Here is a 17178-nt window from a genome sequence, read left to right as displayed (position 1 = left end):
TAGTGGGAAAACATACATAAAATGGTGACTTTCATATCAATTTGAACCTAAAATCATGCATCATTATGCATCAACTACTGGCGTTTCTCTAAATGTTTATTTTTACTTTTTCAGGGTCACAAGAGGATGTTTGGAACCTACTTCCGCGTAGGATTTTATGGCTCTAAATTTGGAGACCTGGATGAGCAAGAATTTATCTACAAAGAGCCAGGAATCACCCATTTACCGGAGATATCCCACCGGCTCGAGGTGAAATTTCTCTGGAACCCTCTGAAGTTCTGAAATGCATTTGTGATAAAGATGAATTTGAAGTTTGAAGTTTTTCTTAAGGTTTAAATTAGAGGTTTTGATACTTTTAGGCAGTACTGTAATGGTCTGAAATTTGCTCTGATATTATACATTAACTCTGATATTATGATAAACTTACAAATTTTGTTTGATCAGGAGCAACTTAGTAGTTAACTCTTTATCTTCTAATTTTCCAGAACTTCTACAGTGAGTGTTTTGGAGATGGAGTTTTGGAAATGATTAAAGATTCCACACCAGTAGACAGAAACAAGCTGAATCCCAACAAGGTACTTCTCATCAAATGTTGTGCCAGTGTAAATACAATTACAATCAAACGTTTTCTTCACCATGACTTGTGTTGCACCCTCATTAGCTTGAAAGGCCGTCGACTGCCTCTACAGTCAAATCTCAATTGCCTCATTCAACTAATGTTACCCTCAATGATTTATGTTTCCTTTAAGTGCCATTGAGATTTCCTTAAACATAGCGTGTTGATTTTCACATTTCACATTAGGTATACATACAGATTACCTTTGTGGAGCCTTTCTTTGATGACTATGAGATGAAAGACCGCCTCACCAACTTCGAGAAGAACTTCAACCTTCGCCGCTTCATGTACACTACGCCGTTCACAAAAAGTGGGCGACCGCGGGGGGAACTCAATGAGCAATACAAGAGGAAAACCATCCTAACCACCATGCATGCCTTCCCCTACATCAAGACACGGATCAATGTCATTCAGAAGGAGGAGGTAATGACAACACCCCCTCCCCCTTCTTCATCTGCAGTGGTAGTTTGATAAAAGCATAAAAGTAGCATCTAAAAGACTACTTGCTCAATCAATCCCCAACTCTTTTTTTATGTTTTCAGTTTGACCTCACGCCCATCGAGGTGGCCATTGAGGACATGCAAAAGAAGACCCGAGAGCTGGCAGAAGCTACGCACAGAGAAAAGCCAGATGCTGTGATGCTTCAGATGGTTCTGCAGGGATCCGTCACAGCCACTGTCAATCAGGTCAGAAACTATAATGCGCACTTGTACCCTTCACTACCAGTGTTGAGGGTAACGCATTACAAGTAACTTGAGTTACGTAATCAGATTACTTTTTCAAGTAACTAGTAAAGTAACTCATTACTTTTTCAATTTACAACAAAATATCTAAGTTACTTTTTCAAATAAGTAACGCAAGTTACTTTTTCACATTTATTGACTGACAGCTCTCCTGTCCCCATGCTGAGAGAAATAAAGAGCAGAGGTGTTGTGTGCGCTGTGTGAACATGATGGTTATTGTAGTTCTAGACTAAATGTGAACATGCATTTACTCATCTCACTTGCATGAAAACATTCAGCATTCCTCAAAATGAATAAAAACAGTGAAATGCAATCTCAGAATTTTATGCAAACCTGTAATAATTAACTATATTAAATTACACAAATATACTTTATGTATTTAATCTCACTTTATTAACCAATGTCTTTGCTGCTGACCTTCAATGATTCAGTTAAACCATACTAATAAGAAAAAATTACTTTAGATTAGATTTAGAAATAAGAGTGTTGAACTTCCTTCTCCTGTATCCTATTCTTTTGCGATCTGGAAAAGGTTTGTTTGAGCTGCGCCCTCTGCTGTACAGACGTAAATATGCATTTCCTTCAGCCTGAGGCTTATTCATTTCATTTCACTTTTTTTTTTAAATTTTTTTATTTATTTATTTTTTTATATATATTTATGGGCTTTTTGTGCCTTTATTCGGAAAGGACAGTAAGCGGAGCAGGAAAGCATTGGGCGGAGAGAGGGGGTCGGGATTGGCAAAGGACCTCGAGACGGGAATCGAACTCGGGTCGCCGTAAACGCATTTGTGCCATATGTCGGCACACTAACTACTAGGCTATCTGCACCGACATTCATTTCACTTTTAGTGTGAAAGCGCCTTAACATTTGCCAAAAATAGAACTTTTTTGTTGTTGTTGTTGTTAAAAAACAAACAAGCAAGCCGAGCCCAGGTGGACAAAAAGTAACGCAAAAGTAATGTAATGTTACTTTTTTAGGGAATAACACAATATTGTAATGCATTACTTTTAAAAGTAACTTTCCCCAACACTGTTCACTACTAACTATTCTGAGCTGTGTAATGAGCACTTTAAAACAAACGCTCGGGTAAAATATCTATTAATGAATATTATGCGGGAGTGAGTCCCATAAATTATCGTTCCATGTGTGCACGGAACACGACTCATTCCTGAAACTGCAATGATGAACAACCGTGGTAACCAAAGCAATGTTCTGGCATCTTGCGCATTTGGTATCCGCTGTTCTGACCAAAGAAATATTACAGCGACAAAAGACTTATGTTCAGTAATTTTAACTAAAACACAGTTGATGGAGGTGTTGTATTTTGCTTATGCTTGGAAAGGCTGCTTCACAGAGCGTGTGTTGCCATGTCCTCGTGTTGCCATGTCCTCTTATTATAAGCGTTTTTGGGGATCAAGTTTATGGAGTTATTAAAGTGAACAAGTGTGATATTTTGGTCTTATTTGGTCTTGTTTTCAGTATAAATTATTTGGATTTGTTTTGGTTTATTGTGGGCTTGTTCTTGTTTGCTGTTTTTCTTGCAAGGTCTAGCAACACAAATGAGTCGAGGCTTGTATTGCTTTCCCTGTGATTTCTTGCACCGCAGATAAAGAAGAGAGACACATCTCTGATGCACGTTAAAATACGTCATTAACAACTGGTTCGGTTCCATACACACTGCGTATAATTTTTGTAAATACGGGTGTCTCTAACTGCCTTTTTTGGGAGTTAATTCGGGTGTAGAATGTGGCTGTCACTCCCGTAAATTACTGAACTCTGTGTGTACAGAACGGGATTAAGCACTAAAAGATGAATTGACATTTATTTGCAGTGGCCTATATATAATTTTTTTTTTTTTTTTTTGGACAAAATAATAATAATTAATAAGAAATTTTAGAAATGCAAATTATTTTGAAAATTTTTTTAAATAACCATCAAAAAAGATGCTTTTTGGGGTTCAAATGATGTAGTTACTGTATCTACCAGCAGAGGCTAATGAACCCACGCTAACCAACCAAACCTTGATCCCTTGACATAAACACTGGCTCAGTCACTTTTCCAGTCACCCAGTCTCCTTCCATGCCTGTTCTACTGCAGATGTGGTTTTTGAATACTTTAGGTAATAGAAGTACAGTATAGAAGAGCAATGTAAATTTTAGGGATTCATACTGATGCTCCCGGCGTCTCTATATTTATAGTGATGTCTGAAGCTCCAGAGTGACAGTTTACAACACTAATCAAGTTTAAAACATATCTAAATCCTGTGCATATGGCTGCGGTTACGTGATAAATGCCCTTTGGAGAAACAACATACAAAGAGCGCAGCAATGCCTCTGCTCCTGGCTCCACGGTGACATCACTCACACAAAGACTTATTCATGATCTTTCCCTTATGTGTTGACTTTACCTTGTGGCCTCCAATGGATGAAGCATTCATTTTCTCCGTTAGCGCCGTGGGAGGGGGGGGGGGGGGGGCCTTTTCTTCCCTTTTCTCACTCTGTGTGTCTCTGCAGGGTCCATTGGAGGTGGCCCAGGTCTTCTTGAATGAAATCCCAGCAGACCCCAAGCTCTTCCGTCATCACAACAAACTGCGTTTGTGTTTCAAAGAGTTCATACTGCGGTGAGTGGCCGTTTCCAGTGGAAAAGAGATATGCACGTAATTTTTTCAGTGACGTATGATCGAATGAAGCAAGTTTTCCATCGTAGGATCAAAGCAAATATGGAAGCGTCTTTATTTTATAGTGATTGGTTTGTTTAAAGTTCTTTATTTGAAAGTTCGCTGAAATACGTGGACGTAAGACACCCGAGGGGCTTTTCCGCAAGCGGAGAAAACCCGTCTTAATGTCACCCAGCTGCATTTGTTTTGCATAATCATCATAATGTTTAAACCAAGACTCGAAACGAATTAAGATTTTGAATACAGTGATTTTTTCCAGGATGTATACAGTTTGTATGAAAATATTACATATTGCTTTTTACAGACAGAATACTTCATATTGGATTCTGGGCCTTGATTGCTGCCAGCATGCAGACAAATATTTACTGTAATTTAAAATATGTTTATTTTTCTTCATAATCCATCCAAGCTAGCACAGTCCTTCTCTAGCCAAGTTATTGTTACTTATGCCAAGACGTTATAGCATTTTAATTCTCTAACTAGACCGTTTAAGACATATTTTGAAAGGTATAGAGCCATTTAAAATCGATTTTAAAATAGATCTAGAGCACATTTTCTTGTTCCTCAGTGTTCCCTTTGTAGCTTTTTCCTTTGAGCAAGATTATTGGGGAATAAAACTAATTGTTGATTCTCCTTATCAAACTCATTAGTCTATTTCTATCTAAATGCAGATAATTGCAGCAATTATTCATCGCCTGGTGCTCTGCTGTGCTTGTTGTGTTGCTAATGCTGTTGTGATTGCATATTTGCAGGTGTGGAGAGGCTGTTGAGAAGAACAAGCAACTCATCACTCCCGATCAGAAGGAGTACCAGCAGGAGATGAAGAAAAACTACAACAAACTGCGAGAGAACCTGAGGCCAATGCTGGAGAGAAAGATCCCTGAGCTCTACAAGCCCATCATCAAACCTCGCATCGAGAATAGGTACACCCACTAGTAGTATACTTGATCTTTGACTCTGCAATCAGTGAATGGTGGAAGTATTCTCTTGTGTTCGGTAGTATTTCCATAATTGGTGCTAAAGGAATAGCTCACCCAAAAAAATGAAGATTTTGTCATTATGAACTACTTTTATGGTGCTTTTATAGTGATATTTTGGAGACTGTTGTATGGAAAAGGTATATGCAAAGATTCTTTAAAACAAATTTTGGACACACTTTAGTTTGGGGAACACATATTCACTGTTAACTACGACTTTTGCCTCAATAAACTCCTAATTTACTGCATATTAATAGTTTACTGTAGGTATTGGGTAGGATTAAGGGATGTAGAATTTGGTCATGCAGAATAAGGCATTAATATGTGCTTTATAAGTACTAATAAACAGACAATATGCAAGCTAATAAGCAACTAGTTAATAATGAGAATTGGTTCCCAAACTAAAGTGTTAACCAAATTTTTTGCTTTCCTCTGAAAAAATAACTGGATATGGGTTTGTAAAAACATGAGGGTGAGGTATCCTTTCAAGTATGGCTTTTTTGGAGTGAGTCTCAGTGGCTATGTTCACACAGCAGTAGAATACAGTTGTCAGTCCTGTTTGAAGTACTAAATATGGTTTTCAAGTTTTAAGGTTCCCCACGTACGCACTGTTTAAATGTAACTGATGTGCAGTAATATTGTGTTGTGAATTTTTTTTTTTACTTTTCATAGCAGTATCTGGGTCTATTCTTGCATTATAAACTATAATTCAGTGGCTTTGTTAGCCATTTTATGTATATGTAGGAAAATCCTTATGAGATACAGCTCTACACACTTTATATACTTTGAGAGTTGCACAATACCAAACATTGACTGTGTAAACGTGGCCAATGTGAGCACTCATATTGCACAGTGCAGCTCTTTTTTTTTTTTTTTTTTTGGAGCCATTTCTTTATAACATTGCAGTCAATGCTTAAGCTCCTGTTCCCTCTTGTGTTTGTAACAGAGATTCCTTCAAAAGGCACAGCCTCCGTCGGACACAAGATGAAAATTCATGATGTCAAGAGAGCGTCTCTAGAGGATATCAAGGGAAGGATGTTGCAGTGTGCCAGGAAACAAGAGCTTCGTCAGCTGATAATTAGATGACTCGAGCAGAGTTTCATACACAGTGTTAAAACCCCCTGAAAATATCCTAGATTGTTGTATTCTGTATACTGTATATATTGAACTGATTTTAAGGGATCTAGAACTTGCGTATTATTTGTTTATAATTGTTTTTAGAACAAAAACCTTAGCCAGTCACTTTTTTTTTTTTTTTTTAACTTGTTTTCTGGTTATGGTTTTAGTCTTCCTTAGTATGTTACAGCATATTGTATTTTTAGCTAATACAATACTTACAGACATGTTACATGTTAAGAAAAAACCTACAACCTTAAATTAACTGCTTCAAGAAAGAAAGCCTGATCGATATTTAAAAGCCACAGTGTCAAATGTGTAAAAAGACAGTTAAGATGCAATAATGGTATAAAACAGATCACCTCTTCATTTGTGCGTTTACATATTGCTTTAATCATGATCACTCGGTTCTTTTGTTTTATTCTATGTATATTGTAATTGTAAGATTTATGATACAGTTGTGTATATATAGTTATATTTTATTTATAGAGAATATTTAGCTCATATTCCATTATTAAAATGTGACCATATCAAATCAGAATAAAAGTAAGTCCGGTTTACAGTGAGGGAAGAACAGCATCAGTTAAAAGTGCAGAGAATGAGCACATCAAATGTTTACTTTTTCCTTTTCTTTTTCCAAATGTTAAATAACTGTAAAAATTAATTTCTTCGGTTCAATGATAAAATATACCAGTGAACAATTAATGAGTCATTTGTTCTTCTCAATTTACAAGTGCACTGCACATAAGCTCTGCTGTTTTTGTTGTTTTGCTTCATTCTTTCTGTTACACATTAAAACTTTATGTTGGTTTTAATAGGTCATTACAAATTCAACTTGGTTTATTTCTGTCTAAAAGCACAAATAAATATACATATTTTTGTCAGTGAAACTTCCTAATAAAAGCTACATGCTTATAACCTGTTGTGCGGTAAGAATATGTTGTGAAATATTATTTTGACTTTTGATAGCAGTATCTGGGTCTGTTCTTGCATTATAAACTAATTCATTGTCGTGGTTCGTCAATTTCTATATGGGCAGACAGATCACAGGTAAATCCTTATGAGATCCAGCTCAACTTCCTGACGCTGCTTGATGACGTACATCACATGAGACCGCGGTTCAGCGGCTTTTCAAGCGTTGTAGAACTGTCACAGGGAGGAACAGGTTCGTGAAACACTCTCAGTATTTATAAAATGACTTTCAGGTTTTGTTGCTGCCGTACAAACCAGCTATTGAGGTTTATTGTCAGTTGCATATTTTTTGTGAGAAAATCTTAAGAATCAGAAAAGAAAACAAGGAATCTCACTTCAGTAGCTGAGATCACTTTATTAAAGTATATTAAAGCTGATTTGTTGAGAAGTTTTGAACCCTTTGACTGCATTTGATTCAGGCGTCCCCGTAGAATCTCACGCGCTTTGAATCTGTATGGAAGTCATACTGTAAAACAGTGCTCAGTTCTGGTCCTGAAGTCCTCTAGCTCTGCACAGTTTGGATATTTCCCTTTTAATTTTTAATGAACCACACATTCTGCTTTCGAAACGTCTGTTAATAACTACTACGTGTTATAAAGGTGTGTTGAATAGAGTCGTTCAATCGAGTTCTCGCCACACTTTCCAGTACTTTAGACTTTCACTTTTTTTTTCTACAGTTACACACAGTAATACCTTAAAGTCACAATGAAATAAAAATGGACAATTCCTGTTTTTTTTTGTTTTGTTTTTCAAAGTAAAAAAGTTGCTTGTCCAGAAAAAAATAGGATTTTTGCGTTGTAAATATAATTTATTCTGAAGCAATATTCTCATCAGTGTTCTATCAGCTTTGACATTTAAATCTGCTGCATATTTGTGATATTTACCCCGAGGGCATTTTTTTTTTAACCTTTCCTATTCTTATTAAATGTATGCTTCATATTTCATTTTAAATTCTTAAATTTGATCAATAAATTCAGTTAGAATAATAAGACACTATCCACAAGTTTCCTACGCCCCATGAGGCCTTGCGTCAAAAGTGGGACCGTCTTCCGGTTCGAAGTAAACAAGCGGGACGTGACGCTCATTCGTTCAACATTTGACAGTCATTCAAGATTTAGCGATCCAAACTTGCGAACGTTTGGCCTTTACTTAAAGACTTAAGATTCCAACATCAATATTTGAATGTTTTACAATAAAAAATGTTACAGTAACAGTAATTTATTAATTTGTGTCAGGAGTGCACATCAATCATGCCGAATCTAACTGATATTTATATTCACATAAAAAGAGAACAGGTACCTATTCATTTGCACCTGCTTCCATTTATTTACGATCACAAGAATGCACAAAACAACTCCACTAAGGCTTTTAAATCCAAAGGCTTACACATTTATAAATATATTGATAAAATATCATATGTTTACGTCACATTTCTGAGCATTTCTATTAATTTTCCTCGAAATTATGCGATGATTGCAATCCGAGGTCATTTGAGCGATCTCTCCCGTCTATCTATACTGTTATCCTTTCAGCCAGAGCAACAGAGGGAGAGTTATACCAATCAAATTAAATCATTTACACTGAAAAATTACAACTGCATTAAATAATGTTATGAGATTGTTTTAAAAAAAATGTAATATACAAATAAGAAATGTTGGAAAGAATACTTTTAAACATGAAACTAAACCGCCAGTAGGTGACCGTCTTAATGAGTGAGTGAGTGATTGAGTCATTCATTAAAACGATTCGTTCAAACAGCTGATTCATTCAAGTATGAGGCAGTTATTTATGAATGGATCATTGAATCTTTGACTCAACCAATTCGTTCAAAATGCTGAATCATTCAGAAAACACTGCTGAGTGTTTCTGTGGGATGTGCTATGTTCTGCTGTGATCTTTGTTTGGAACTATTTCTGAAACAGAACAAAAACAGTCAATATTGCGTCTAAAATGTAAGTGATTTAATTTTAACTACTTGTTTATTGAACTGTTGTATGAAATCACTGTCACCTTTTCAATCGTGATGGTATTCAGGAAAACAGTACTCTTGGTCGTTTAATGTTGTATCATATGCTATAATGTAAACTCCACATTTTGAATTTTTACTGCAGTATGTTAACTGATAAGTTTCTATGTGTGTTGCGCTCACATGTTTGATTTTTAAAAAAGTACTTTGTAAATTTTACACTGATTTACACAGCGCCATGTTTTGCCGTGCGGGAAAAGCCTAGGGCAATGGGTAAAGCCATGTTTACATTGAAAACAATGGAAAAGTAGTGCGGTGGAAATGCAAAATCATAAAAACAACTATATACTACATTTGATGAGGAACGACCTTTACAATCATTAAAAATTATGTTCTACAGTATATGAGTGTGTGTATTATGAATGAAATCTGGACCTACATCTAGCTTACAGTAGGACCTACAGTAGCCTACATCTGTCATGTCGACATTGTTATGTGACTTGGGGCGTCAGTCACGTTGCTTCACTGTCATTTACAACTCCTTTCCCGTGGGAAAATTCAGAATCTCGGTCGGACGTTGTAGTCATACGGGTACGTTCGCCTACATTTTTATGAATATTAATTTCGGACATATTTCGTACTTATTTCACAATATGGAATAAAAGATTTGTCACTACTGTCATTTCAACCAGACTTTAAACAGGAATTTTGAAGTCAATGTGTTTTAATGTAAAATGCTTAAATTGCTATATTTGGACTACAGCTGTATGTTGTGTGATTTATAAAGCACAACACATCCTTTTAATATAAAGTGTAGAAGAAAACATAAAAGTAATCTTAACTAATAACTACAGAATATTACTTGACATAAATCAAATTCGTCCATTATAAAAACCCAGAGGAAATTCCAGATGGAATTGACTCAAAAACCTTCCAGGTTTTAGGACTACAATCTGAAAAGCTCTAAGGAAGACATCCAGACTGTACAGTGCTGGTACTCCAGAATTGAGAACAACTTCTATGAAAGAATGAATATGAATGGATTGCCTAGTCATCACCAAGAGAGTAGTATTTATCTTAAGGGTTATTTACAGTGTTTGCTTTAAGCACCACTTACAGTATTAAATTTCCCCTTTGCACCGAAAGAGAACACAAGTGTACACTTCAAAAGTCTGAGGGTAGCCTACTCTTTAAATTTCAGCTCAGTTACAAGACATTGAAATATTGAAACAGTCCTCTTGTTCTTAGTAAAAACATTTATTTTGATAGTTCACAAATAGCATAGACTTTATAGATTTTTTCACATATCATCAAGGTTTTAGTTTAAGTTATGTATAGGTCTAGTGGAAAGTGTTTATTTTGTTGCTGTAACTGTTCACCATTTGTTTTAAGTTACAGTATTTTTAATCACAGTAAATTCTGTCATTATAATTTTTTACAATGGAAGTAAATGGCACCAAAATGATTTGATTACCAGCATTTTTCAAAAATATCTTCTTTTATGTTCCTCAAAAGAAAGAAAATCAAATTTGGAATGACATGAGAGTTACTTCTGACAGAATGTTTTTATGTGATCTATCCCTTTAAATAATCCTGTGAACGTTCTTTTAAAAATGTTTGTTACAATTTCATATTCCAGTTAATATGAGGTTATAAAAACTGCATGCATTATAATAATTATATAAGAAAATATTGTTCAAAATAGTTTTAAAAGTATAGCATGTCACTGCTTGAGATTTCATGTCAACTACCCATGTAATTATTTAGGATAGTACTGAATAATAGTAATGTACGATGGCCTGGGGATGTTTATGCTATTCAAGAGGTCTATCTTAAGTATTATGATTGCCGTTTAACGGTGAGATTGTATATTTACCTTAAATAGATTCATTTAAGTAATATTTTCTTCAACATTTATAATTACAGGCTATTAAATGCCTCAGGACCAGATGCAGACTCAATAACGAGTGGAATTTTTGTGAGAGCCGAATTATTTTTACAAATGGCATTCCATTTACATTATTCCCAATGATATTTCAGTCTGGTTTCAAGATCTGTTCCTGCCTAAAGAACATTCCCAACAGACATGGAAAGTAACCCTGATATTGATCTGGATCCTAATAAAGATGACCTGCCCCTGCGGGCTAACACCAACCATATGCTCGTCCGACACTATGTGCTTGACCTCACTGTTCACTTTCAAAGGAAGGTCATTGGTGGCAGTATTGTTCTGTTTCTGGAGCCTGGTATTGGTTCCTGCAAACAAGGTGAACCGGGATCTGGATCAAACACAGAGGCACAAAACATATCTCAGGTGTCATGTAAACATGACGCAAGTTCTCCCATCATACCTGAGCCCAATGAGGTGATACCCCCTGAGGAACCATCACGTTTGAGTGGAGGAAATTATGTCAGTAATACCTATTCGGGTGATGAAAGTGAAGAATTCACCTTGGTGCTGGATTGTTGTGACTTGATAGTGTCAAAAGTGGAAGAGGTGGATGTAACGACAGTACCTAATTTAAATAAACTTGACGTAGACCATCGGAATGCAAATGCGGATCATCTGTCATCCAGTCTGGTACAGAGGCTGGTCTCTATGCCTTCAGTCTGCTGGAGATCGCAGCATGAGCTGTACCTTCAGTGCAGTCGTTCCCCTACCATTCTAAATGCACAACCTCTCCGGTTCCACACGGACCGGTGGAGTCTTCAGATCAGGAAGGAAGGGGTTTGCTCCCCTCATGATTTCCCATCTGCTGTCCGAATCTGGTATGAAACTAAGCCCGCAGGTGGTTCTGTGAGGTGGACAAAAGACCAGGATGGCAGGTACCAACCATGTTTAGATATTTAAATGCACTTACAACTAGGCGTGGGAATCACAGGGTACCTCACGCTACGGATAATATCATGATACAGCAATTCTGTGATAATTAATATATTGCTAGACAATCCTATAATGATACATCACGAAATCTGTCTAACTATGAAAACAAAATGCCTGTGAAAAGGTTAAGTGCAGGTTTTCCAGACTTTGGACTTAAACGTGGCTGGGGCATCTATTATTTTACTCACACTGCTGTCCGCCATCCCGTTAAAAACCTCTTGTATGTTCAGGTTTCCCTCATTCGTGTATTGAGTGCCACCTTTAGGAGCCATGAAGTAGCGATGCTGGGAGCAGGGAAATCTATTTAGAGGCTAGAGCGCCTTATTTTATTAATTAAAATATTGATATTTGATGCCAGCGTATTGATTATTGTATCACACAGAGAAGGACAACTATATATTGCCCTAAAGATATTTTGTCCCACCCCTACCCACAACTAGGGCTGGGGATTCATTCAGATTTGAAGATTAGAGCAAATTCATTTGGACATATATATGTCCATTTTGCAGCTTGAGCTAATGTTGTAAATTATACACTCCTAAAAATAAAGGTTTTTATTGGTATTTATAAAATATTTTTTATAACAAAATTCCATCAATGAAAGTAATTATAACATTGTTTTCTGTAACCGCTGTGACGTTTCAGTCAGTCAGTGATTCGTCAGATTGATTCAAACGAAAAACTCCAAAGTTCGTGAATCTTTTGAATGATTGATTACAGGATTAATTTACTTTAAAATGAAAATTACCCCATGATTTACTCACCCTCAAGCCATCCTAGGTGTATATGACTTTCTTCTTTCAGACGAAAACAATCGGAGTTATATTAATAATCACCCTGATGCTCTTAAGCTTTATAATGGCAGTGCACGGAAACCAGCTGTTTGAAACTCAAAAAAGTGCATCCATCCATCATAAATGTACTCATAAACGGGTCCGGGGGGTTAATAAAGACCTTCTGAAGCAAAGCGATGCATTTGTGTAAGAAAAATATCCATATTTAACACGTTATAAAGTAAAATAACTAGCTTCCGCCAGACCGCCTTCCATATTCAACTTACAAAAAAAGTGCAGCGCCTCTCGCAGTTCAAAACGTCCTACGCCTTCCGTATTCAACTTACGAAACAATCGTAACTGACGCGACATCAGTTACGCTTTTTCCGTAAGTTGAATACAGAAAGCAGTCTGGCGGTAGCTAGTTCCTTTAAAAGGAGTGGCAAATTGTTCGTGAATCGGACTACACTGGTTGCGCTGTATGATTTTGATTCATTAAAAACAACCGTTTAAAAGAGTCACTTGTTCGTGAATCAGACTAGGCTGTATGGCGTGCAACTCGCGAAATTGTTTTCGTGGTATTATTTTGTCGTAACAACCTTTTTATCTTCTCACATTCAGTTCGGACTGCAAGTGTAGGCCATATATTACTAATTTTGCCGCGAGACTTTAGATTCAGCGCCATCTTTGAAAAGCATTGTAGGAAACACTGGCATAGAGTAAAAGATCGATCGTGTGATTTTTAAGAATTGACCTTGTTCAAATGAAGATTGCGATTAATCAGAAAGTCTGTATTTTTACCCATCCCTACCCACACACGACCATATCCAGAACATGCTGTGATGCCACATCTTTATCGTTTAGATGCTGTGTATATACCATGGGCTCGCCCATCAACAACAGAGCCCTCTTCCCGTGCCAGGAGCCACCTGTTGCCATGTCAACGTGGCAAGCATGCGTGAGAGCTCCGTGTGATTACACTGTTCTGATGAGTGGTGAAAATCAAGCCTTTCCTAAGCCTGCGGAGACAGGTACAGTTAAACCCTAACTCAGCAGTTCATAATCACAGAGGTGTAATTTAATGCAATAATTTTACTATGGAAAATGCTTAAGTCTTTTCTCTACTCCGTTCAGGTTTTTTACAGTGGGATTATTATGTTACGATGCCAATGCCAGCCTCTACCTTTACCATAGCAGTAGGGCAATGGCAAGAGGCTCGAGTAAACATTCCCAACTTTGAGGTTGAAAAGACAGACGAAACTTGTGTCAAAGTACCCAGGTATGTTGTTCATGTGACTAAGTGTAAGTCTAGATAAAAAAAAAAAAAAAAAAAAAAAACTGACTTTTTCAGACTTCACTGAAACTTTTTTGTAGATTTTAGGTGTATTGTTTATTATGTTTTGACAAACTTGACAGTTTTTAACATTTGAAAATCTCCCAAGAACAAGAGGTATTACAGAGTCACATTATTAACAACATTAAAGTACATTAAATTAACAAAAGAGTGCTTTTAAAACATGTTTTCAGTGCTTTTTTTTGCCTGTTCCAAAAGTTGTATGTAAATTTGGTTTGCAAAGAGTGCACTTCTATGGTATATTCCTTATAAAATAAGTATGGAGAAAAGTTTGTTGTTTTTTTTACATTCCAAAATGGCATTTTGAAAATAAAAAGCACATAAAATACACACATTTCTATCATACACTCTGGTTTTCTGTAAATATAGGTTTCTAAATACTACTTAGTAAAAAAATGATAAAACAAATGCAGAATTGTTTCTAAGTAGTGATGACATTGATTAAATATCACAATATTTGCATATTGCATTGCTAATGGTCTTTTTTCTCACATCTATCTGCATACTGAATTGTGATTGATCTTGGGTTCCTTGCGTATCTTTACAGGATGCAGTGACTGTGTTGATTCTTGTTTACTGCATGCTGAATCAAAGCCTACAACTAATGTTATTGTTTAGTGTATTTTGCATTAAGATTTACATATTTCTCTGTATTGCAGTCTTTCTTTGGACAGCGCTGATCAGCAATATGTTTGCTCCCACATGGATTATCCATGTCGCTTCATGCTCAGCGATGCTAGGGCACAGACTGTTATTCCTCACCGGGTATTTGCCCCACCCTGTCACCTGCAAAAGGCAAAAGACATGGTTCTACCTCTGCTGCCTCTCTGTCTGACTGCAGCCCACTCTGTTCTTGGTGTCCATCCATTCTCACGCCTAGATGTGCTCATTGTTCCCTCAGGGTTCTCCAGTCTGGGCATGGCCAGGTAAATGCTGCATTTCTCTCAAATATGATTCTGGAATAATATTATTTTGTTTGACCTGTAGTGTGCAGCAATCATAAAAATAATGTGTAATGGTAGAACTCAACTGATCCATTTTATCCCTAGTTTGGCTACTTAAAGGAATGTCAAGATTTACAAATCCCATATCACTTACTTTCATCCTTGGAATGCAAAAGGAGAATGTTTTTATTCTTTTTTTCTGTGCAATTACAATGAATAAGGACTGAAACTTTCAAAACCTCAAAAAGGACAAATTGCTCTATAAATCATATGTCATAAATGTGGTCCATAAAATTCATGCATTTTATTCCAAGTCTTTTTGGTGCATTGTATGCTTTTCATAATTATTGCATGCATGGAAAACAGTGACCAGGACATTTTTCAAAATTTCTCCTTATGTGTTTCATAGAAAAAAGAAAGTCATACAGATTTTAAACAAAATGAGAATAATTACATTATCATTTCTGACTGAAGTGTTTGTTTAAAACATAATTTCAGTTATTTTTCAGTGAAAACTGAACTTGCATTGGTTTTTGCCAGTTTTTGCACACTCCCTCTCAGTCTCGTGTTAGTTAACACTGCATATGATTATGTATCAGTATCTCATCAACAGGTAAACTAAAACACTAACCTGTCTTATTTAGTCTGCAAAGCAGAGGTTTTTTAGAAGTGAAGCACTCTGTGGATATCATGCCATTGCTTTGGCAGCTGTTCCCACTGATTCCTTTTGGGCATTGCCCTCCAGAATGCCCCAGTTTTTTATGAATTGAGTAATTTAAATGCTCTTTTTGGCTAACCATGCTGTTTGTTTAGTAGTCTGGCTGGTTTTGGGTGGTGAGAACCTGTTGGATCTGTTTAAATGGCGGCAGTGAAACTCATTTTCCTCACCCCTCAGGAAACGATCAATGAATCGTGTGTGCACACTGTGTTTTGTTTGGGTTATACCAAGCTTGATTCTTAAAATCAGTGCTTAACTAGAATTCGATATGTAATTTCACACATTGTGCAATTTCCAGTGAAGCAATCGCTTTGGATATAAGCAAACACTAGTAAGAAAGTAATTTGGCTATAACTTAAGTAAACTTACTCAGGATGACCACAGGTCTTCCCGTATATCCCACCATCTCCCTATCCAGGAATAAGTATTCCACAGGATATGAGGTCATTACCCAGTGCCCCAGGCTGGTTCCAGCCATTCACAGAGAGAAAATGTCACATTCTAATTAGCACTGGGCATGCATCTTAACAGCGGTCACTCCTCTGTTTTTCTTTTCCTGAATTAGGCACTCCCTTTCTGCTTGAGCTAATATGAAGCACAGGACTCAGGATTGCAGTTTTTTTTTTTTTTGGTCTGGAGAGTATTTAGTTGCCTTGCTGTTTATTACAGCTTGGTTTTATTAGCCTCCCTGCAAAAACTGCCAATGGATGACAGAAATATGTCTGTGTGCGAGAGAAACGGATACTTATACTCCCTGTCCTTTGCCCTGTACGGATCACAGCAGGAGACAGCCGGCCGCCCCTTCTCTAGGGAATGGTACAGTCCTCCAGGCCTTTCTTGAAGCCCAAATCAGAGCAAAAAAGAGTGATCACCAAAGTACATTTGGGGCCGAGAGAGGGGCACTTTGAGATGCCGATCCCCCAGGATGTGGGAGAGGATGTGTGGATTATTTCCAGCAACAAAAGCCATTCGCTCCTGGAACCACTTCAGAGACAGGAGCTGTTTAATCTGAAAATTGGGAAGTATGTGGGCCCAAATCCTTGGGGCCAAGCCAATATCTGCTTTTATATCATGCTTGTTCATTTGCAGCTGGGGCTTTGGACATAGAAGTGGTGCTGCTGGTGGTTCTCTGGAGGGAAGGAAGTAAAGATTAAGGAGTCAAGAAAGGCCAGGCCTGATAGTGTGCACTGTGCTTCCTCCCAAATACCCGAATGACTGCTGTCCCAGTGCAAAATAACCCAGCAATCCCACCGGGACGTTATTCTTGGCTCGATTTCTCTGAATCTGATTTGTGAAGTCCTAGAATCTGATGACAGGCTTTTTGAAGCTTGAGGAAATATTACTGTGAGGAACATCATCACACTTCCATCCTGTGTATTGCTGACTGATCACGTAGGGAAGTTTCTAGGCTGTGGCGGCTACGAGGTGATGACGTAA

At 37.1% G+C, this 17178-nt stretch overlaps 2 protein-coding genes across 7 annotated transcripts in view; both read left to right on the top strand.

Annotated features, from left to right (window-relative positions):
- Window positions 1-7048, top strand: part of dock8 (dedicator of cytokinesis 8) — a 52522-nt gene extending 45474 nt beyond the window's left edge. For all 5 annotated transcript variants that reach the window (XM_051901836.1, XM_051901837.1, XM_051901838.1 and 2 more), the window contains 7 exons: window positions 115-249; window positions 486-575; window positions 803-1039; window positions 1159-1302; window positions 3874-3980; window positions 4790-4960; window positions 5961-7048. In XM_051901836.1, coding sequence (XP_051757796.1) covers window positions 115-249; window positions 486-575; window positions 803-1039; window positions 1159-1302; window positions 3874-3980; window positions 4790-4960; window positions 5961-6012 — 936 coding nt within the window. In that variant the 3' untranslated portion in view covers window positions 6013-7048. The remainder of the gene's footprint in view (window positions 1-114; window positions 250-485; window positions 576-802; window positions 1040-1158; window positions 1303-3873; window positions 3981-4789; window positions 4961-5960) is intronic.
- A 138-nt stretch (window positions 7049-7186) lies between these two features.
- Window positions 7187-17178, top strand: part of aopep (aminopeptidase O (putative)) — a 92000-nt gene continuing 82008 nt past the window's right edge. Inside the window, exons 1-5 of one of the 2 annotated variants that reach the window (XM_051901842.1) lie at window positions 7187-7295; window positions 10995-11894; window positions 13590-13756; window positions 13860-14004; window positions 14739-15005. In XM_051901842.1, coding sequence (XP_051757802.1) covers window positions 11155-11894; window positions 13590-13756; window positions 13860-14004; window positions 14739-15005 — 1319 coding nt within the window. In that variant the 5' untranslated portion in view covers window positions 7187-7295; window positions 10995-11154. The remainder of the gene's footprint in view (window positions 7296-10994; window positions 11895-13589; window positions 13757-13859; window positions 14005-14738; window positions 15006-17178) is intronic. The other variant, XM_051901841.1, reaches the window with a different exon arrangement.

Source organism: Ctenopharyngodon idella, chromosome 8 (assembly GCF_019924925.1).
Source record: "Ctenopharyngodon idella isolate HZGC_01 chromosome 8, HZGC01, whole genome shotgun sequence".
NCBI classification, from domain to species: Eukaryota; Metazoa; Chordata; class Actinopteri; order Cypriniformes; family Xenocyprididae; genus Ctenopharyngodon; species Ctenopharyngodon idella.
The sequence above is the reverse complement of the archived record's forward strand: the minus strand, read 5'-3'. Positions and strand labels throughout refer to the sequence as shown.